Below are 23,633 nucleotides of genomic sequence, written 5' to 3' on the forward strand. Positions count from 1 at the left end.
CATAGTTTCCGCAATAGAGATGTAAGAGATTTGATTTGTTTTTATTTTATCATGGCAATTTACAAGAGTAATGCATCCAAAATTATAGGTCCATTTCCTGAGGATCTTGCGAACTCAGTTTCAGCATCTCAAGGGAAGGAGGTGCAAGTGTAACATACAGAGAATGTGCAGAAGTGCTATTAATTTATTTACCGCTTTATGCCCAGATAGTTTCTCTACTCAAACTTCAGATTTATTTCAGTAAGGGTGAGGACTTAAAGTGGGTGGGGGGAAGACTGCAGAAAATATAGACTTAAAAGGATCTTAAGAGAGAGTTTTTTTAAGCTAAATGGAGCTCCTCTGAAGGACCTGCTTATTGAACATTTATCCTGATTTGCTTGCACAAAGCTTACACAGAGGTTAGATTATATCCACTCTTTATTACACATTCATTCTGCATTTTTTGAGGGGCAGTTACACTGCAGCGAGCATTCATCTTGATTTGTTTGTGTGGCGTTTACATTTCCTCCCGATAGCCATTCATCCACACCTTTTCAATGAATTTACCTGTCACTTTCCAACTGAAATAGACAGGGTTTTTTTAATTAGTGAAGTAGTTCTGCCAGGGCAACAGAGCACTTTAATCCTCCTTAAATGTGCAGACCTAAAGTTCTGGTACGCGGCTGAATCAGTCCCATGATGCCTTGGAGGTGCTGCAGATCATTACTGCATCAGTTCTAACCACAGACTTGAGGTTACCTAACAGCTGTAGAAATTGTTTACTTTCTGTCAGACCAAAGATTCTTTAATTATAAAGATAAACTTGTCTTATATTTATTTGAAAATGCCCTTGTCTTATGCTCTGACAGTGATTGCTCCTTGACTTGACAGTAGATTACCAGAACTTGTTACAATAAAGGAGTCGTGGTTGATTTGCTTCCTTCCTTCTGATATCAATACTACTAAGGGAAGCTATCTCATATTACATTTGCATTTGTAATAGTACTACCAAGTTTCCCTTTAAAAATAGCATCCTTATAATTTATCACCTAAGCCTTTTGCTAAAACACTTAGAACTGCATCTCACATCACACTTAAAAGACATAGATATAGTAACTTGAAGCTCTCCCTAACAGCCATAGAAAACTTGAGGAGTCTAATTTTCTACAAGACTAGGAAGGGGAGAGACACACCAGCTGTGACTTATTGCCACCCTCCTTTTCTTTTGTGTTTATTGTTTACTGTGTTGCTTCTGTGGACAAGGAAGGGGGAAGGGTTTTTTGTTTTGGTTTTTTGCTGTGGATGCTTGTGGGTTAGATTAGAAGGGGTTGGTTGCTATATTCTCTTGTTAGCTTTATTGTTCAAAAATATCTGTGCATAAAACTAACCCACACAGTATATGCATACAAGCCTTTAGTTGTGGTTCTGCATTGCAGGGGGTGAACTAGATGACCCTTGGGATCCCTTCCAACTCTACAGCGCTTTGATTCTGTGTACAAAAGCGTGCAAAATTGTATTGACAATATGCATTCACAATTGAATATCTCTTCTTTTTAAATGTCCAGTGATACAAGACAATCTTGCAGAGGGTAAAAAGGGTTTTTTCCTCCTCATACAGAGCCTATAAAACAATTTTTATTGCAAAGCAATTTCTTTTACTATGCAGTTATAAACACAGCTGCATACAGACTCCATACATGACGAACAGAATGAGAGTGCAACCATATTTCTGAAAGAGTGCAAGGAGAAAGAGTTGTGCAGTCAGAATGCTTTAACAGCCTCTGTATTGGGGAGAAAGTGACTTTTTGTCCTTTGCATTTTTTTCCTTTATCTCTGTGAGTTTACAAAGGAGATGCATTCAATTGTGAATGCATAGAATTTTTTCTAAATTCTGAGCTGTTAAGAAAATGTACTGTGGATGCCTCCTTGATTTTATTGTGTTTCTTTATTGCAACATTTTTATCTTTCTTTTTGTATAAGAATCAGGCTTGAGAAGTCAGCGATGCAAACCAAGCTAATGCAATAACCTTGAAATGAGAAATATGCAGGAGAAACTTACAATCTTCCTTGTTGCTATGGTTACTTGCAGCAGGTCGCCTAGTGAGAACGGTTCTGTCATCAGCAACGAATCAGGAAAGCCCAAGTCAGGCAGAAGCTCTCCACAGAAAGTAATGGCACAGCAGAAAGTGACAAAAGAGGAGGGAAGAAAGAGAAATGGTGAGAAATGTTTCCTGATGAGAGATCTACTGTATAACTGCCATTTCTCCCATGGAGATATGCTGCCACAGAATATGCAGTATTGCAAGCCACTCTTTTTTTTATGCCCTGCAAATAACAACCCTCCATGCATCTATTCTTCTCTCTAGCTGTGTTTCCTCTCTTTGTTTATACACATTTCTCTGCTCTATAAAGCTATCCATTCTTCACTAAGCTCAATATTTGTTCAGACTCTTGAATCGTTGCAATCATTGGCTTGTTTTCATAGTACATTAAGAAAATGGGGTACAGTGGTTTGTATTCATGTACCTGGATTTGTATCCATAGCAAATAGCCCTTTTTGTTTTGTTTTCAGTGTGGCTTTCAATTCCCCCAGATCTGATAGCATGCCTTAATTAGGCATAACTGGATGTTAAGGTGTGGTGGTCCACAGTGCTGATGATTCTTTGTTCTTTAGGCACCCTCCTTTTTCTCTGTCTTTGCTAAGGTCCTAAGCTAAAGAGCACCCCCTAAGAGTCTCATTTTTCATATTGAAGCTGTAGGCTTTGTGATTAATAGTGTACCAGCTATAGTTAATGAGAACTGGATATTAATTCCCAGCATTTTGTGATTTATTTTTTGCTTGCTTACTGCTCTTCCTGAGTTTTGAATGTTGTATACTGTATTGTAAACTAATGTGTGAAATCAGTCATTTTTTTAAAATTTCTTGCTATCTGATTATCAGTGAATGGCTTGATCTTAAAACTTGCAGCTCCATCTTAAAAAAATATATGTGGAACGTACTATATTTTGCACTAATGTAGACTTACAAAACTTGCATTGCAAACAGCATTAAATATGGTTTTAAAGATACTTAACTGATTGCAGATGTTTAGGATCAATGTTTGTCCTCCATCTTCAAAGCACTTAATCTGGAAAAGATCCATTGAACTATGTAGTAGTCCCCTGAGTAAACTGTCCCCTGAGAACACTGTAAAATATGAATCCTGCAGTGGGTATAGAGTCCAGCATTTATAGCAATTATGAAATCTTCTGCTTGCAAGACTGATATCAAAATCCACATGAATCACAATGGAACTAGCAAATGGTAGCAATTGGAAAGAAAACGGCATGCTGTTTCCCCTAGATTATATTTTAAAAAATCCTTCCTGAAAGTATTGAAGAAACACCATTTATTGTCCACTTGTCTGTATTAAATATGTTAGTGAGGATGTTATTTTCTGTTTTGTTTCTTTTTTCTTTGACATTTAGGTTTTAAATCCTCAAAGAAAATTGGTAAGAGATTTTAGTTTCTTAATTAAAACTATACTAATATTTCATTCAATTCACAATTGCTACAATTCTAATGCATCTTTACAATCACTATAATGGCTGCTAAAACCAGTATTTCGCTATAAGGAGTGTGGGTGGGTGGGTGAGAAATCCATGTATTTGAACCCAGCTCTGTGAATTTAGCTACGGTGAAGTATTTTGCTTGCGGGCAGAAAAAAATCATGTAATGGCGGCTTGATTTGCTTGTCTACACAGAAGCCTCTAGAGCAGCGGTTCTCAACCTGTGGGTCCCCAGATGTTGTTGGACTACAACTCCCATCATCCCTGACCACTGGTCATGCTGGCTAGGAATGATGGGAGTTGTAGTCCAACAACACCTGGGGACTCACAAGTTGAAAACACTGCTAGAGACTGTGCTCTGTGTTGTACCCAGAGGACTCTGTGGTGTTTCCTATCAAAATGTTTTTCACCCCTCTCAAAAATGTCTCACTGAGAGGCCTCCTCCCCTCCCATTCCCACTAGCCCCCTTGATCAAGGGAGAACTCAACATAACCTCATGTAACTTCACTGGATTCCAGTTTATCAAGGGGTTGCCAGGCTTTGGGGGCCAATGGTAATTTTGAGAAAGTGCCATGGGCACCAGTCACAAAATGGCTGCTGGGAAGGGTCATGGTGGTGTGATACAAAAAAAACTGCTTTATGTGTGTGGCATACTGGTTGCCACATCTAAAAGAGCAGGAAAAGAGACAGGACCACAACTTCAGCCCCATCATCAATGGGAAAAGGCAGCTACATCAGCCACCACTGCACTTGCTCAGAGAGTGCAGTTCTTTCCCCTCTTCTCTGTTCAGAACTGGGGGGAAATTGGGTGTCCAATCCTGGTATCTAATGAAAGGTGGGCATGTTAGAGGGGAGATGTTTGATGTATGAGACACCGAACCAATGCAGACTAAACTGAGCAGAAAGAGCAAGCAATCACTTGTGCATAATAGATTTTTGAGGGGATATCCCGTATACTGAGACCTTTAGCAGGTTCCATAGGAGGTACTGACAGGCTCACTGGTACCCAGAGTACCACATTAGTAAGCCCTGCTGTGCATGCAGATCAAGCAAGCAATATAGAGGCAAGACACCTGAATATTGTTTATAAAGTTCTGCATGTTCATATTAATAAAGCTGTCAAGATTGACCTGAGAACCAGAAATTTGTTGCTCCAGCAAGTTTCTGGGCCAAACATGAAGCCTCTATAGCCGTTCATGTCCAGGAGGGCCAGCTTATAGTTTGAGAATACTAAATATTCAGAACCATTTCTGAGGAGGGTTGGAAGAGATGACTTCGGGGTCCATTCCAACTCTACCATTCTATGAAGGTGCAATTCTGATATTTACCATATAGAACATAGAACTGAAAGCTCCCAGTTCTAGCCTCAGCAGCTTCTTGCCAGTGGAGAATTACTCAGTAGGCAGACTAAGCTCATGTTTAGGGCACCAGCAAAGCAGGGACGTGCACACACACACAAAATTTGTTAAATAATTATTTGATATTTCAAAATAGTCACCATGCGAAAAATCAGAACTTGGTTAGACTTCCTTACACCCCACGGCACACTCTTCCCCCATTTTTCTGTTCTCTTTTTGTTACTGATGTTGAATCACCCCTTCAGCTCTATCAAACTTGGGGCCTCTGAGAGCTAAACACACAGTTAAACAACAAATCTAAAACGTAGCCCCTCCACAAGTACAAGACTCAGGCCATGTTCTACAGTTGGAAACTGTAGCAGTTCCAGCTGACTATACATTAGAAATTCCTGAATATTGCAGAGTCTTTACTTTGGTCCATCTCTTATAATCAACATGTCTGCTCTTGTCACTTGGGAAACAGTTCAGCGTGTACTCATATTTTTAGAGCATTCGCTCTTTTATAGATTTCACCTATATTAACTAAATTTCCAGGCAGACCTGATAATTTTTACACCTCCCTCCTTTTGTCAGACTCCATTAATGAAATTACTATCCAAGTGGCAAAATGGCAAAATACTTTGCTTCAGCATGCATTACGAGGAACCCCACCAGCCCTACTAGCGTTCAGCAACCCTTTCTAGGTGACAGTGAATGTGCTGCAACACCCCCCCCCAATATCATTAGCCTTTCACTGTGCTGTCAATTCCTAACAGTCCTCCACTGTTCTGAAAACTGCAACTATATTTGTTTGATTGCGACTTAGTGGCTGAGCTGTGATGGTAATAAGAAAGAAAGAATTGCATATGGGCAAGCGGGAACCACAATCTTTTCAGTGCTTAGGGCAGGCATGGGCAAATTCAGCCCTTCAGATGTTTTTTGGGACTACAACTCCCAGCATCCCTAGCTTACAGGACCAGTGGTCAGGGATGATGGGAGTTGTAGTCCCCAAACATCTGGAGGGTCGCGTTTGCCTATGCCTGGCTTAGGGCCTCTGAAGGTCTCAATCTAGCCGCCTTCTTACACTAGTGTATGGCCAGGTTCAGACCTATGTGATAGGTCATATGTGCAGGCTTCTTCATTCACTTCAATGGCAAGAGTGGCTTGTGTGGAACTTCTGCTATTGAAATTCATTATTCTTATTCATACTTATGCACGAAAGTTCTAAAAGAGCTCTTGCACAGAGGCACACCTTGGATCCCTTGCGCCTTTGGCAAGGAGCTGCACCAGTGTCCTGTTCCACACACACCCCGGCCTTCCCAATAACTTTACTGCAATAGTCACATTGGAAATTACTACATTTTATATGACCCAAGTCCCCGATGCATCTGGAGTGAGGGTGAGGCAAGGAGGAAGGGCACAAAATTGCACCTTTGTGTCGTGGCACAAGAAGTGTGGGAAGCTTCTCCTGCGGCATTGCCACACACATACGCCATGCACACCAGTGTCTCCAGTGATCTACCTTCGTACCGCCTTGCCATTTCTCCTACCGCTCGGCTCCCAGCTTTTGTCTGAACTCATGACCTTACATAGATAACCGGAGACAGATTTCTGGAGTGATTTTTGTCCCCCTGCTTGGGTCTGTGGTTTCACCAGCCCCTAGGTAGGCCTCTGCTCCTGCGTGACCAAATGATATCACCATGTTTTTGTTCTGTCCTTGCAGATATAAGGCTGTTCTTTAAAATATAAGGCTGCATATGCGCCATACATTTAAATGACATTTGTTTTTCCAAAGAAATCTGAGAACTAGTTTATACTTTTCAGAGCTACGATTCCCAACACCATTAACAAATTACATTTCCCAGGATTCTTTGGGGGTGTATGGGCTTCAAATGTGTTTTACTTGTATGGTATGTACACAGCTTTATTAGCAAGCTGCAAGACCCAAGAAGCAAAGTATAAGCTGGAGCACACTTTGGCTATCTTGCTAAGCCTTTAATGTATTTTTTTCAGTTTTTAATGTATTTCAGAAAATGCAGGATCTGAAAATCAGAATCTCTTTGTTATTCACTTGGTTGATACAGACTCAAAGTTAAGATTGGTTCATCAGTTGTCATAGTAACAGACCAATTTTAGAATCTGTTCTTCTGGCATTTAGTTAACAGAGGAAAGTGATAACATTTGGTTACTTTTAAAATATAAACTTTAGTGCAGCTCTGCTTAAAAGAGTCCCTCATTCAGGTGTAGATAAGCACACAAATAGGAAACAGTTGAAATGTACATTCAAGAAACACTTCACTGAAAGGCCAAGGGATGTAGCCAATAAAGCTGTTTCATTGGCACAAGGACTTTGGCCTGTGCAACGAGACTTCCTCTTCCCATGCCCCCTCCAGATCTGCTCTAGGTTCCCCCCGCCCCAACCAACCAGAGAAGATTAGGGAAGGGGAGGGTTAGGAAGTTCCATTCCATAGGCTGAGGTCCTTGGGCTACTGGGCAATTTAGCTGAACACCACCCTAACATTTTGGGAGAGGTGACCTTCTATTCATAGTTAGAATTGCTTGTTAGGATTTTTAATAGAAGATTAATTTAAAATCACTGTCTTTTATCAATCACGTCTTCACGGGTCACTGTGTTTTCCTGCTCACTTTCCTGCTAATAAAGACAGAGCAATGTTTGCTACAGCCAAATTCTGAATGTGCCTCTTCATAATATTAAAAATTGTGTTCCTTTTTGTAGATGTGCTGCAGTAACTTAAGTTTAATCCTGGCCAATGAATATAGAGTTGGCAAAGTTCACATAAGATTCTGGACTTTTTTGCATGATGGAGGAATGATGCATCTCCGTCTCGCTCTCTCCCCTCCCCCAACCTTTCACCAGTCAGATGATATGACATGTGAGCTGGGCACTCCATGTTGGTGCCTGCTCATGTGGAGGTATCATTCATGCAGGTTTTCTCATATACCTTTTGTTTTGAGGAAGAAAATGCTATCAATTAGCAGCAAAGGATTTTATGGTGAAAAGTACCTGTGGTTTTAATTTGAGTTATGCAGTATCTCGCATTGAGTCATTGGCAGAAAATAATTGTGTCTATAGACATTCAAAAAGCTTTCAATAAAGTATGTCACCAAAGGTTCCCAAGTAAGATTTGTAGTCATGGAATGAGATAGCAGGTACCCTTATGGATCAGTAACTGGCTAAGAAACAGGAACCAGAGAGTAGGAAGAAATGGACAGTTCTCTCAATAGAGGGATGTAGAAAATAAGGTCCCCAGAAGATTGGTATTGGTATCTCCAAACTTGATAAATGAGTACTAAAATAATGAAATCATTGTAAACAAGTGTAAAGTGATGTACATTGGGGCAAAATATCTTAGTTTCCCATATACACTGATGTGTTCTTAGCTGACAGTCACTAACAAGGAACAAGACCTTAGGGTTGTAGGGTTGCTCAAACATTGTGACCTGATGAAGACTGTGTGGCAGCTGTGGAAAAGGTGAATTCCATATCCGGGATCATTAGCAAAGGGACTAAAAATAAAACTGCCAATATCAGAATGCAGATCTATACTACACTTGGAATACTGTGTACAGTTCACATCAAAGGATACTGAAGTGTTGGAAACAAAACTGATCAAGGGATGGTCAACTGCCCAGTGCGGAAAGGCTGTGACATTTGGGACTTTTCAATTTAGAGAGAAGGCAAGTTAAGTGAGAATGTGATAGAAGTGTACAAGACTATGCATGGTGTAGAGAAATGTTTTTATCCATTTATCATGGATACTAGAACTCGGGGTCATCCATTGAAGCTGAATGTTGGGAGTTTCAGGACAAATAAAAAGAAGCACTTCTTCAAACAAAGCACATAATTAAAATACGGAATTTGCTTCTGCTGGGGAGGCTTAGGTGAGTTCATGGAAGATAAGGTTAAGTTCTCCCACCACTGTTGGAAGCAGTATCCCTTTATCTATGAGTTGCGGGGAGAGTGCAGCTCAGGCCTTGCTTCCTATAGGCATCTTTTAGGGCATCCTGTGAGAACAGGGTGCTAGATGAGATGGCCACTGGCCTGACCCACAAGGGCTCTTAATGATCCTTAATGGGTGTGTGTTTGCAAATTCATTTTCCAAGGGTTTCTTTATCACCTGCTGCATTTACACACATGATAAACAGTGTCACTTGGTCTTGAAACCTGTGCATGTGGTGTCTGAGCTCCCAAGGCTAGCCTGAGAGCCTTTCCAGCTTAGCTGCCTTCTCCACCAACATGCCTTTGTAACCTTGGTCTCAGATTGTTTGTTCTATCAGTTGTAGGTAGGATGGGCTGGGCTGCGTGAGACTCTCTGCAATCCTAAGAGGTAGTGCTTTTCTAGAAACATGATTAATCTCAACAGAAAAGTGCCAGTGCAATATGCAGAATATTTCAGTGAAATTCTAGTTTCTATAGTAACTAGCCCCTTCTTCCTCTAGTAAATGGTTAGTGTTGCTGTGCTTTGGAAATGAGTAGGAGGATGAAATGAATATAAAAGGACACTGTAGAGCTGTGTACAAGCAAAGTAAAATAATAGCTTTAGCTGAAGGCTGTTTCCCTTTCCCCCTTCATTACAATACGCAACATACACAAACAGCTGTTGCCCTTCCCCTAAAAAATGAACATGTTTTTTCCATAGGAATAAAAAAAAACTCATTAAGGCTCCACAATTTTAAGTGAAGGCCTTTAGAATTAAGTTTGCCGTAGTCTATTCAAGTACATTTCAAAATTCTGAACATGCTGTACTTTCTGCTGTCAAGATAGTTTTTTGTGAAATTATGGCAAAATGTGGGCAATCCAGTATTTTGCCCCAGCCCCATAATAGGCTCCATGCACTTGTGAGAGCCTATTGGTGATTTACATGTTGATGATTGTGGAGCTTAATCAGATTCTTCTGAGCAAACTTTGTGAAGTCACTGCGAAAGAGATAGATAAGACCAAACATAAACTGCCCACAGTGTTTGCTTACAGTTCATTGCCATCTAAATGACAGCTTAACTTTGCCAACATTTGTAAACCACATCTTGATTTTATCACTCATGTGTCAGTGAGATGAAACATAAGAATAAAGTCAGATTTGTAATTTAAGTGACATTTATCGAACAAGTATTCTGTTCCAAGGATGAGAGAAATTCTTTTTCCAGCTTTCTTATACAGTATTATCATAGTTTAAGGCTCAGATTTTCTCACATTTAAATAATTAATTTTGGCGTTGTTTTCTTCTTAAGATATGTGTTGAGGCTGTATCTTAAGGCTAGCTTGAAAGTTTGTTCTGAAACATGACACACAACATTGAAAAAAAATCAAAAAGCAGGATTCTGACTAAATGAAGGAACTGGGCTTGCTTATTATGTATGTGGTTGATTCAAATCAAGTCTTTAGAGAACAGGATAGAAAACACATAAAACACATTATTAGGATGTGTTTACTAATGTCATGGTGATGTCTGGTCATTTTATACCCATAGAAAGTAAGTGTAGCCCAGTCTTGTACATGTTTACTGAATTCTCAAGGTAGTTGTAGTCCTAAGTAGATCTACTCAGAAGTAAATCCCATTGAATTCAGTGGGACCTGATCTCAGGTTAACGGGATTAGGATTGCAGTTTTAGTTTTTATAGGACTACTGCCTTGACATAGTTATTTTCTTCTTTATCCCTTATCCAATATAATCTGTTCATATGTTGTGATGAGTACTTTTTTGCACTCATGGGAACTGTATCATTTAAGTTACAGATGGGTAGCCGTGTTGGTCTGCCATAGTCAAAATAAAAAAATTCCTTCCTGTAGCACCTTAAAGACCAACTAAGTTAGTTCTTGGTATAAGCTTTCGTGTGCATGCACACTTCTTCAGATACACCCTGTGCATGCACACGAAAGCTTATACCAAGAACTAACTTAGTTGGTCTTTAAGGTGCTACAGGAAGGAATTTTTTTTATTTTGTATCATTTAAGTGAGTGAAATAATGTGTGAATGAATAACAGCATCTGGGATCTCTAGTACTTTTCAGTTTCTGTGGTTGTCAACAAATGTATGTTGAAGACTATGGTAGTTACAGCAGTTAAGATTCCATTTACAGGAATGTAGCCCCAAAGTAGCTTTAATGGGTTTAAGAATAGGCCGAGTGATAACATCTACAGTCTCTGATAAATGGATTTGGCCAGAGATCACTACGCTGACCTCCAGGTTTAGTAGTCATATGAATTACTACAACTGAAATGGTATAAGAGTATAAGGCAGCAATCCTGTAACCATCTCCCTGAGAGTAAGCACTATTGGACTCAATGCAACTTGCTTCTGAGCAGACATATACCGTATTTTTCGCCCCATAGGACGCACTTTTCCCCCTCCAAAAATGAAGGGGAAATCTGGGTGCGTCCTATGGGGCGAATGCAGGCTTTCGCTGAAGCCTGGAGAGCGAGAGGCATCGGTGCGCACTGACCCCTCTCGCTCTCCAGGCTTCAGGAAGCTATCCGCAAGCCTTGCAAGCCTGGTGGGAGTACCCGCGGACTCACAAGGCTTGCGGGCAGCAGCCTGCAGCCCCCGCGAGTGTCCGCAAGCCTTGCGCGCCCGGCAGGAGGTCCCGCCGGGTGCGCGAGGCTTGGGGCGGCAGCCTGTCGCCCGAAGCACGGGGAGCCCTCCGGAGGGCTTCCCCTGCTTCGGGCAGGTGAGCGCAAAGCTTGGGGCGGCAGCCAGGGCTGGGGGGGGGAATAATTTTTTTAAATTCATTCCCCCCCCCAAAAAAATGAGGTGCGTCCTATGGGCCGGTGTGCCTTATAGGACGAAAAATACGGTATATAGAATTGTGCTGTAAAACAAAGTCTGAAAATAATTTAGAAAATGCTACGTATTATGCTGCACGTTTTCATAAAAGATATAACAGATTCAATGCCCTTGAAATTGCATGCCTTTTTGAAAGGGGACCCCCCAAAAAACACCCACCCAGCAGTTTTCTGTGTTAATTGGCACTTTGCCAGTCAAATGGACTGTATAATTTCTAAACAGAAAATGAAGCAGAAAGGACTCTATAAATATATTAACATAATTTGGTTGAGTTGTGACCCTTAAATTCTTCCTTGGAGCCTACCCCATGTTACTGTCTTGAGTAAACTTTCCAGTTGCCAACATCTGTCTTCCACACATGCAAATGCTACCAATACTGCTAATAAGAAATCCAGTGGATTTCTTTTCTTCCATTAGGTTCCATTAACTTTCTCAGGTAGCTGCTCAAACCGGAATAAAAGGATTTTGCATCACTGTGTCAAAGTTTCTCCAAGAGTGAAGCACCCTAGATCGTGATGGTAGTGATGAAGACGATGATAATGGTACAATAATATTCATTATTTGTATAGCACCTATACCTAAGTACACTGCTTTCAGATCTTACAGGCTTTCAATCTAAAAAAAACATGGACAAAGAGAAGGGTGAGAAAAACATAAAAGAATAAGGTGCATCTATTATGTTGTAAGAATAAAGTTTATTTTTTAAAATACAGCTAAAATTGAACTTGATAGGTACAAAATATTATCTAAACATTCTGCAATCACAGATGAACTGTGAAAAATTGGGCAAATCAGGGTTTTTGGAATGTCAACATTTGTCAAACTTATCTTCAATCACATGTGCTCAGTCTCTCTGCAGCATAATGAAGTCAAAGGTTCCCAAGGTGGTAGAATGGATCAGTCAAAATATTAGAATATTGTTTTGAACACCTTCCCCATATAGAGAAAAGAAAAAAAGAACAGCTCACTACAAATAGAAAATTGGCAGAATGGATAGAGGGCTTTCTGGAACCTTTTCTTCTCCAGTTTTTCTTTTGCCGGAGGACTTTTTAATGGATATGTATGTGGATTTAAAAATGGAAACCCCCTCCCCCGCCCAATCTAAATTCTACAATCCATTCTATTGTGTCAGAACTTTCTTATCTCATGTATTGGCCATGTCTTTATGGTGTGTGCGTGTATGTATGTATGAATGAATGAGAGAGATGGGTATAGAAGGTATTGTAATTGCTCTGGTGATTGACAAAAAATGGAATTTGATGCAAACATAACCCAGGTTCCCTGACTCTCATAGAAATCTACTGTATATAAAGACACAAGAGCCCACCGACTGCAAGCTAACAAAGGCTGAAATCTAAACTCACCTGGGAGTAAACACCATTGATTTCAATAGGTGTTGTTTCCAAGTAGGCATGGTTAGGCTTGTGCTGTAAGTCAAACAAAGTTGAATTCTTTACACATGTGAGCAGGCTCTGTTTTGTAATTTGGAAGGGAGGATTTGTAGCTGGAGCCAGGAATGTAAGAGACGAAGAGAAGCCCTGTATTTGGCGGAATAGATGAGTGTGAGAATTCCCATCTTCTACATTTGAATAACCCACAGACTGGGGGAAATACAATTTTCCGTGGAAGCTGGGAATATCTCCATACTACCTGAATTGCATCAAGTATCCCTTCTCTTTTATGCGTTTGTAGCTGCCACTGAAAATCACTCTTCCCCAGTCTGAGAAAGTCCTACTCATAATGATATGTTTTTCTGTTTCTTGGACCAAATGCCTCATTATGGTTCTTGTAATGTGTCATATAGTTTATAAATCATGCAATTTGTGTATTGTTAAAGAAATAATGTTAAACTGAAGTAAAACAGAGGCTAAGTCTCATTTCAATGAACAGAAATATCCTCCCTATTGGTAGAAAGCTATTTGGCAATGCCTACCTGTGCCACTCTTCATCCCAATCTCCTAAATATATTTGTTAGAGAAATGTGCAGTTCTTTTCCAAAAGCTTCTAAGAGACCTTTTTATGCACAATTTTGCAAACCATAAGGAAATTAATAAGAAGCCTGAGATAACCTTTATATTTCTCAACAATTTAAGTAAGTTCCTGTCACAGCTGCTATAGACACTTATTTCCTGTGTGTGTACATGAGCTTCAGATCACTCTGAACATATAATGCAGGCATTGTTGGAACAGACCAACTTCATATCTTGATGGCATAAATTGACTTGCTCTGTAATTCTTACAGTAATTAAAAGAACAATAAATTTTCAGAGGAACTAAATCTTCGGAAATGCAGGTTTGAAAATGCCAACCCGACAGTAATTTATTCTTTGATTATACTGGATACAGCACAAATATCACTCGGTTACATAACAGAATTAATTAAACTAGTTTGATAGGATCTCTGCTTTTGGGTGGGTTGGCATGTAGGGGGAACAAAATACATGGGTGGCTATCTTGTTCCTCCTTCCTCCTCTTCTCTTCTTAGTGTCTGGAACCTGTAGTTTTGACCAGCTGTGGTTAGAAGAAAACCACAGTTCCTTGAGATTGTACATATTTGGGATCAGAGGTTTGTTTTAAAGTGAAAGCTTTCTCTCTCTCTGCTCTCACTTGTGGAGGAGGAGATGAGAGGGAGAGAATGCAAGGAAAGTGGTAGTAGAAGAGGTACTCTTTCACCATCATCTTGATACCTGAATCAGGCATAAGACTCATTGAACCAGGTAGCAGGTACCTGTTAGGATAGCATTCAGATGACCAGTTTATTTTGCATTCATCCTGATTGTGTCCACAAAGTTTGCTGGGAGGTATATGATGTTGGTTATGATCTGTTTACAGGGAGATAATATGATTTTGCATCAAGCAATTGTTGTTGCACACTTTCCAGTGCATTTACTCATCACTTTCCTAACATCAAAAAGTCTGTTTTGTTTTGTTTTGAAAAAGAGGGTTTGTTGCACAAGAGCACCAAATTCACTTTAATTGCACCACCTGAAGGCTCGTATGCAATTGAATTTCACCCACAAAATAATTACTGTTTGTAAATGGCCCACGCTGTACACATTGCTATGCCAACTCAGTGTCACAAAATATTGTTTAGCCTTCCATATGCAACACCCCCCTTAATTGTTTGGAGTTTAATGCATTTCTTTCATATGATTTACCTGTATGTTCAGCAGCACAGCCTGTTTTAAAATAAACCCTCCTTTATTGAAGTATCTGCTTAAATCATAATGCCTTGCATGACAAAACCCCCAAAAGATTCATTGGATTTGAAATCTAATGCCAGTGATTTTAAATATAGGAGGCTCATATACAGAAAGTGTTTATTACAATCCGGGGTCCCCAACCTTTTTGGAGCATGGAGGCACATTTTGAAATCCACAAAACCATTGTGGCCCCACCCAGAAATACATATTTCACTGACAATAACCAGTGATACCCAGAACGCCCAGGCAAAACATGCACACCTACCCCCCAAAAAATAGACAAAAAATTAGACAACCCCCAATGAAACAACCATAAAAGGCCAAAACTTATTTTTTAAAAAATGAGAAGGGTCAAGAGGGCTTTGGTGAGTAGCAGGGATATCTGTTTCTGGGGTGTTGTGGTACTCACAGGGACATGTTGGGGACCCCAGGATTACATGCAATTCATTTTCACTTTCCTCCTCACCAACTCAGAATTGAAATGCCCAAACCATATGCTGACTTAATCCTAATATGTTTTAGTGCCCATAAGTGATGAAGAGGAGGGAGATATGCTCTTTGATAGCATTGCCAAGTCTGCCATTGATCCCTTCGACACATCTTCTGGATCTGTACAGTTGATTGCCATAAAGCCTGTAGCTTTGCCTCCCGCACACACATCTTCGGATAGGAATCAGGAAACTGCTGTCCTTAACGGAGAGGTAAGATTATATCCAATAAAGTTGTGTAATCATTTATGCATTGGCGGGTCTTTAAAGCAAGTGCTCAGAGGAGCACTTGGCTACCAGATCCGATTGACACTGGTTGGAAAGCTAGCCTCTGGTGGGGAATGTTTTGTGACTTGTGGTGTTGACAGGTTGTATGTGGAGCTGCCTAAGAAAGGGCTAAAGACCATTCAGGTTGTGGCTGCAATTTCTGAAAGGAAGGATGGAGAGAAAAAAAGAGGGGGGGGGAGTGTCCTCTGTTGCCTTTTGTGACTGCTAAGATGGGGTAATTTCATTATGGTGAAATCATGCAAAAAGTTATTTTATCCTTTTTGTACTGCCTTATGCAAAAATTATCCATAGTCATACTACTCAGTATGTATGACAAATGGAAGAAGAAGAACAGCAAAACTACGAAGAGGGCCCCCTCTGTTGATCTTAGAATTTAATAATGTGTGCGGGGATGGAGGTGATTATCACATATTTGGTGGCCTAAGTTGTTTAGGGCTACAAACACATAGGTGAGCAACTTGCATTGGGATCAGAAGTGAAGTAGCAACCAGAGCAGCTGTTTTAGAACAGTGGTTTTGTGAGTTCTCCACCCAAAAAACATTTTCTTGCTTTCACTTACTTGCACAAGAAGCAACAGTCAGTATTCAACAACCCCCCCCCATCAAAGCACCACATATATTTAATTACATTTAACTTTAAGGTAATGTAAATTACCGTATTTTTTGCACCATAACACTCACTTTTTTCCTCCTAAAAAGTAAGGGGAAATGTCTGTGCGTGTTACGGAGGGTATGCCTATGGGTGGCATGCCTACAGATTTTCCTCCTCTAAAAACTACGTGCGTGTTATGGTCGGGTGCGTGTTATAGAGCGAAAAATACGGTATATGAATTCTACATGGAACCCCTGCCAGTAATCTGGCTGCTGCATTTTGGACCTGCTAAAGTTTCTGGGTCATCTTCAAGTGCAGCCCCACATACAGGTGTACGCCATAATCGTCAAAATTATAACAAAAAGGCTTGACATATCTCGCCTTGCATGCCATGAGTCCATCTCATATATTAGTTTCACCTTTTAAGTTGAACTACTGAAATAAATGAACTTTCCCACAATATTCTCATTTTTCAAGTTTCACCTGTAGAGTGCGCTACAATAATCAAATCTGGAAGTGACCCAAGTATAGAGTACAGCAGCAAATCATTTGTCCAAAAGAGGCCATAGCTGGCAAATGAGTCAGAGCTGGCCACTTGAGTCTCCAGTATACAGGAAAACTCCCAAGTTATAGACCAGTTTTGTGGAAAGGAAATTCCACCATCTAGGAACTGGCACAGAGAATGCATTCTGAGGGTTATGAAACTACCAAGAGGACTTCTGCTGATCTTAATATCTGTAGTTTCACATATTTGGGGCCTAAGTCATTTTTGAATAGTTTAAGTTTCTGAATTGTCTTCAAGGGCAGCCCCATTGCGGTAATCCAACTTGGAAGTTGCCAGAGCGTGGAGTACCGTGACCATGTCATCTCTGCCCCAAAAGGGCTGCAGCTGGCAAACCAGCCATAGTTGAGAAAGGCATTCCTAGCCCATAAAGGCCACCTGAGTCTCCAGTGAGTGACAATGTGGGACCAGGAGCACTCCTAAGTTACAGACTTGGCTCCTTCCAGGGGAATGTACCCAGTCCAGGACTCCCTATATTTCTTGCCACATTCATATTTAAACTGATGTATATTGATATTTATCAATTGACACCGAAGACCTGCAAGAGGGGGAAATTCCCACAATTTGCACACAGTGAAAGGGGACAGCCTTTCCTTATTTTATTCAGCATTCCATACAGCAGGCCCTGTTTGCACAATGAATGCATACTTTACATAAAATACCTATTTGTTTCAAAATGTAATTCTGATGCAAAGTTGTGGTTGGAGGGATATAGCCTAAGATATAGGGCAGGGGTAGCCATCATAGTACCCTCCATCAACCACGGCTAGCACGGTCAACAATCAGGGATGATGGGAGCTGTAGTTCAGCATCATCTGCAGAGTACTCTTTTGTCTATTCTCAGTATAGAGAAAGGGCTAGTTACATCTTCACATTACTGCACATTGTGATAAGAGCCAATCCCGATCATGAACTCACATTTCCATTGGCTAAAGTGAATGCTGTTATAAATAAAACAGATTGAAATCCCCCACAGTCAGCTGCCTACTCCCTGCTGTAAATCACTGCTCACACATGTGGTCTGCTCATGTTAGTAATGGTAATGAACACAGATGAGTTTGAGGTTCTTCTTCCATAACCTGGAAAAAAACTTGCAATGTACGATGTTCCATTATAGGCACTTAGAGCAGTGATCTTGCATGCATTCATTGCTATGACATTTCACTGCCAATGTGAGTAGACTGTTAACATGATTTGCAGAAGTGAGCTGGGAGTTGAATGTAGGAGAACTGTCAGATTTCCTTGTTACTTTGAGATTTGCCTGATGCTGAGGTCTGGCATAGGTAGTTGAGGATAGTGTCCCATTTTTATCACCATTGTAAACTATGGTTTAGACACTACTGCCTGAGGTTTCATCTAGGGATAGTTGCCAATTCTACCAAAAAGGAAACTTAAATGCCTACTCATATATAATCTATAGGCTATAAAATAATTGGCCAAAAGTCAACAAGCCTTAATCAGAGGGTTAATCTTAACAAATAGATTTGATTATAAGTATTTTTTGTTTGTCAGGTTAACAAAGCCTTGAAGCAGAAATCTGATATAGAGCACTATCGCAACAAATTACGCCTGAAAGCCAAACGAAAAGGCTATTATGACTTTCCCCAAGTTGATAATAACAAGGGCTTAGCAGACAGAAAAAAGATGTATGAAAAAGCACAAAATGAAATAGATCATATTTTGGATGCTGATACGGATGGATCTTCTCCGTTTGCAGAACCCAAAAACAGGTGAGTATTTGGTATATTTTTTTGTCATTTATCACATCATTTCCACCTCTACCATAAAAAGGCAAGTGGTGAGGAGTAGTGCCAATTGGCAGAATGGCAGCATGAAGTGATAAGGGTTTTTTTCTGCGTGTGAAGAATGTTCCCATATCTGCCATCTTTCCCCTGTTTAGTGATTTGCCATTTCCTTGAGATGATTGGTGCTTTATTTATGAATGCATTAAGCTGTAATATGATGATAAAAGAGTTGAAAAGCAATATGGCTGTTGGGATAACATTCTCTTTTTTCCTGCCTATTGATCAGACCTCAGAATTACTATTATCTCTTGACACCAGGAGAGGGATGGTGGTCTGCCCTGGAGTGTGCTGTGCTACATACAGTACTGTGGATGTTGGAAAAATAGATGACAGTACAGCAAATTTCAAATGCTGATGTTACAAACTAATGACTTCTCCTTTTTTGCCTATGTTAGCAGTCAGGGTCGAGTATATGCTGAACCCTATTTTTATAGAGCAGGGTTTCCAAAATTTGAGTCTCCAGCTGTTTTGAGACTACAACTCCCATCACCCCTAGCTAGCAGGAACAGGAAACCCTGCTGTAAAGAGCTTTAGATAGGTGATTCTGTGGGTTTTATTGCCCCCCTCATTTTTTGATGTAATTAATAAATTATTAATGGCTTTGTATGTGGCCTCTGTTGGAATTTTCTGTATTTTCTTAATGTTCCCCATCTGAATTTGTTGCTTTCTTAGTTCAGTATACAGTACTTATTCTTATAAGGACAGATAGTTGTGCTGGTGTCTCTTAGTATTGTAATAAACAAGAACCATTAACTTTTATGCTGGCCATTAATTTTTTTATTGCGGCTGTCCTTCATGGGCTTTTGACTGTAAGATAAGCAGGAAGACTCCAGCATATAGAAAGTCGGAAGTTGTATGGATGTCATGCAGAATGCTCAGTTCTACTATGCAAGGCTTAGGAAGAAAATATCATTTTCCCTCTGACAACCAGCTGCCAATTAGAAATTGCAAGTTTTGAAACAAAAATTCCCATCCATTGTCCGTCAAGCAAGCAGAAGTGTATAGAAAGAGCTTTTCTGCTCAAAAGCAATAAGAACTGAACTGTTACTCTATTGTCACGTGTTTTCTCAGACCAGGAGGGATTAGGAACTGTTAAGTGAGTTTTCTACCTGGAATTGTTTGCAGTGCTTCCTCCAGCCCATATAGGTATCCCTCAATCAGTACCTGAGATACAGGGCTCTCTGCTCAAGATCTGCCTGCAAGGCCTGTGCAGAGAAGTAAAGGAAAATGTAGCGTAGAGTTTCTGGAATATCTTTGGTATATAAAGAATGGTGAGATCTTTTATGTAAATTGGAGCCTGGATAAAATTAAATAAAAAAGAAACTAAGTGCCAGAGAAACATAATTCTAAGGCCATTCAGGTCAGCAAAGAAGAAAGATTCTTGATTGGTTGGTCTGGTGCCATTGCTGGGACATTAGGGCTTTGTACAGGTCTCCAGTGGAGGAGGCAAGTGGAATTGTTACATATGCATAGTAGAAGATAAGATAAAGTTTGAATTATACAGTAGCTTCTTCTATTAGCATAGGCTATCTTAGGAATATAAATGAAGCATGCAGAAATTTTATATTAATGTACACAGTGGAAGTGATATAGCCCTGGAATCATGACTGGAAGGTTAGAAAGTATCAAAGGAGCAAGAAATCCTTAACGCATATTTAGCATGAAGTTTTACTATTGAGCCAGTAAATTTTATTATGTACTCTGGGATTTGCTTGCTGGTGCACAATGTAGAAAGAGGCCATGGTGTATGTGTTCCATGAGTTTTAATGTTTTATTTGTTGTTTTAGAGAAAGGAACTTCCTTATTCTAATCCATTTTGCCCAATAATTCACTCACAAATAGTGAAAAAGGTTTTTGTGTGTGTTTGTGGGTAGGGAATATTCACAAATTCAGACATTATTCGGGACTGGATGTCATTTTGGGTTAGTAATACCCACCTTTTGCAGAAGAGTATGAAATTACAGGTATTTTATCATGTTTACTTAGTAGAGAAGTTCAGATTTTAATCAATTAGATCTTAAAATTCTGCATATTTGCTCTTTGTAAAACAGTATACAACATCTATAGGTTAAATCATAAAGACATTAGGAATCTTTTCCTCCATATTCCTCCTCTGCAGCTACTGTTACTATTCCCTCTTGGCTTGGTACTTCAAAATGTGAAGAAATAAAACTGTCACCAAATAAATTATTCACACACTGGCCTTCGCGCATTCATATTTTTGTATAACATCACTCTAAAAACATTTACAAATTATCAGTGGTACTAAATAAACTGAGTTGTACATGGACCAGGTCCCCAGCCCTATAGATTCCTCAGAGTATTGTTCGTCACGTAGTCAGTGTTTTAAAATGCTGCAGTTGTATTCCCTGTCGACAATGACTAACCTATGCTTGTGCCAGTTGTTCGTGTTGATACCTCCCTTCTCATTAGTGAATCTTCCTTAAATCAGCTAATTGGCAATCTCAGGGCAATTTCACAAAGACTGCTCATTATATGTACTGTTCTTGATTCCCCCCTCCCCTTCCTTAATAGTTTCACAATTAGGTCAAGGGTGTGAATCTGCCTAAAATAATCTGAAAACAGTGTAATCTTTTAATCACAGAAGTGTAGGGCCAGTGTCAGTCCCACCCTGCTGTTCCTCGCATAGGGAGGGACATGTTAAGCTGCCCTGTCCCTGGCTCCAGTAGTTCTTGGAAAAAGGAGGTGACAGCCTACACAACAGTGCATTCTGACAGCAATTTGCCTTGGGTTTGCAGGCAGTTCTGCCCCCTGGAATTAACTTGCCCCTCTGTCCTCTAACGGTAGCTACAGGGGAACTCTAGAGACTTTATTCCCTTAGAAAAAATTCATACCACCTCCCTGAATTGCCTCCTTCCTTCCATATTTCTAGCCCCTTTCCCTAGAAGATAGAAGGGGGAAGTGCAACACAAATTCTACCCAATAAAGGGATTTGTGGAGGCTGGAAGCTCCCTAAAACCCCTTTGCAGAGTGTTGCTATTTCAGGTGGGATTGAATCACAGACTGGGAAATTCCAGTTGCACAATTAAAGTAGATTTGAGGTCTTGCTCAACAAACCCAGTTCCTCAGAGGATTGGGCTTTTTTGTTTTTTTAGGAAAGGGAAAGTGACGGGGGAAACGTATTGGAGGAAAATGTAGGACAATGCTTGCTTGACACAATTTTGTCTAGCCTCGCTGAAAACATATTGGGGCAGGTCTTCTGGAAGCAACCCTAGAGGTTCCTCCTGTCCCAAGTTTATTAGCCATTTACTGACCAAGCTCATTCTTGGACAAGGATAGCCTGGCTAAGATGATTCATGCACTAGTAGCCTCAAGTCTTGACTATTGTAACACCCTCTATTTGGGGCTGCCCTTGTGCCTGGTCCAGAAGCTCCAGCTGCTACAAAATGCTATGGCTAGATTGTCGATAAGGACAGACTGCCATCAGCACATATCTCAATTGCTTAAAAGTTTGCGCTCACTGCTTACCGTATTTTTCGCTCTATAAGACGCACTTTCCCCCCTCCACAGTGTATCTTCAGTGTATTATAAAGTTATCCTGTTGCTTTCCCCCTGAATCAAATTAAATGAATCAGTTTAGCCATAGAGACAAACTTCCTCATTTTCTTCCACTCACTTGGGTTTGCCTCTGTTTTAGTAGTATACTGTTTTAGTAGTGGCTGGTGCCCATTGGAACTGGGAGGGCGAAAGGCAAGGAGACCGGCAGTAGGTGAAGGCAGAGACAGTGGCAGACGAAGCGAACTAATCTGAGGAAAAAGTTGTATTAAACTTGTGATTAGTTGTACTTTTTTACAACCTAGTATTCTGCCTTTCTGTATGCAGATTAATGTTTCAAGGTTGAGGATTTTGTGGTACTAAATTCTTAAATAAATGACTTTATACATTTGCAATGAATGTATGAAAATTCTAGCATTTCCACATTTTCCTCCCTCACCTCAGACCAGTCCCACTAAGATCTCTCTACAGGTCTCATGATACTAAACAAATGTGACAATATGCTAGTTAAGTTATTCTCTTTCTGTTGAAAGCAGAATAATAATAATAATAGTGTTTTGTTCATGCACTAGAGCAGGGAAAAATAAAGCCCCCCCAAGGCATTAGGAAATATGATTCTACAGCAGGCACCCCCAAACTATGCCCTCCAGATGTTTTGGGACTACAGTACCCATCATCCCTGACCACTGGTCCTGTTAGCTAAGGGTGATGGGAGTTGTAGTCCCAAAACATCTGGAGGGCCAAGTCTGGGGATGCCTGTTCTAGAGCCTTCAAGACCCACCAACATTGTAATTTGCACTCATGGTCTGTGTAGATGCCCCACTCTGGCCCTCAGACCTGCTGTTCAGCTATGAAGTAGGTCAGAAACTCTGCCTCCCACTTTTATCTTAGCTTCTGTCTTGCTTATTTTCTACCCCCAGTGAGTCATCTGATAGATGTTCATTGTTAGTCTGGTTTATTGTCAAATTTGTGTCACAGAGAAAAATGGGCAACTTTCCCGCATCCATCATCCGTTTCCACAGCATAGAGCTCTGTCATAGCTGTGGGACAATTGCTTGATTTCCTTCGAAATAACTGGAGAGCTTCAGATTAAATGATGCTACTTATTGGTGTTCTTTATGGACTATGTGTACTGACGGTATAGTGATAACCAGTGCCTTTTTTTCTAAAAAAAACTGTTTAGGGGTACTCTCATTTTCCTCCTCATATTGAAATACTGCAACTCAATGAGGCAAAACTTAGATTCACGAAATGTTTAGGGCTATACCTACCCCTTCGTCCCCACAGAAAAAAAGCACTGGAGATAACAAGATATGGGAAATTTAGGACTGGTTCTATTGTGCTAGATCTGGGGCTGATGGGAGTTGTAGTCCAAAACAGTTGGGGGACACTAGGTTGGTTAAGGCTAGTATGAACTGTGTTACGAACTGTGTTATTAGAAGTGTATTGTTTCTTGAATGCTATTTCTTAAAACAAACGTAGCAGTTTTTAAGAAGGTTGACTCTGTATAGT

The 23,633-nt window shown here is 40.3% G+C and overlaps 1 protein-coding gene across 4 annotated transcripts in view; it reads left to right on the forward strand.

Moving 5' to 3' along the window:
• Nucleotides 1-23,633, forward strand: part of KIAA1549L (KIAA1549 like) — a 150,706-nt gene that overhangs the window by 98,760 nt on the left and 28,313 nt on the right. For 3 of the 4 annotated variants that reach the window (XM_082231517.1, XM_082231518.1, XM_082231520.1), the window contains 4 exons: nt 2,069-2,196; nt 3,448-3,471; nt 15,394-15,572; nt 18,313-18,530. In XM_082231517.1, coding sequence (XP_082087643.1) covers nt 2,069-2,196; nt 3,448-3,471; nt 15,394-15,572; nt 18,313-18,530 — 549 coding nt within the window. The remainder of the gene's footprint in view (nt 1-2,068; nt 2,197-3,447; nt 3,472-15,393; nt 15,573-18,312; nt 18,531-23,633) is intronic. The other variant, XM_082231519.1, reaches the window with a different exon arrangement.

Source organism: Podarcis vaucheri, assembly GCF_965113315.1.
Source record: "Podarcis vaucheri genome assembly, chromosome: 1".
Taxonomy (NCBI): domain Eukaryota; kingdom Metazoa; phylum Chordata; class Lepidosauria; order Squamata; family Lacertidae; genus Podarcis; species Podarcis vaucheri.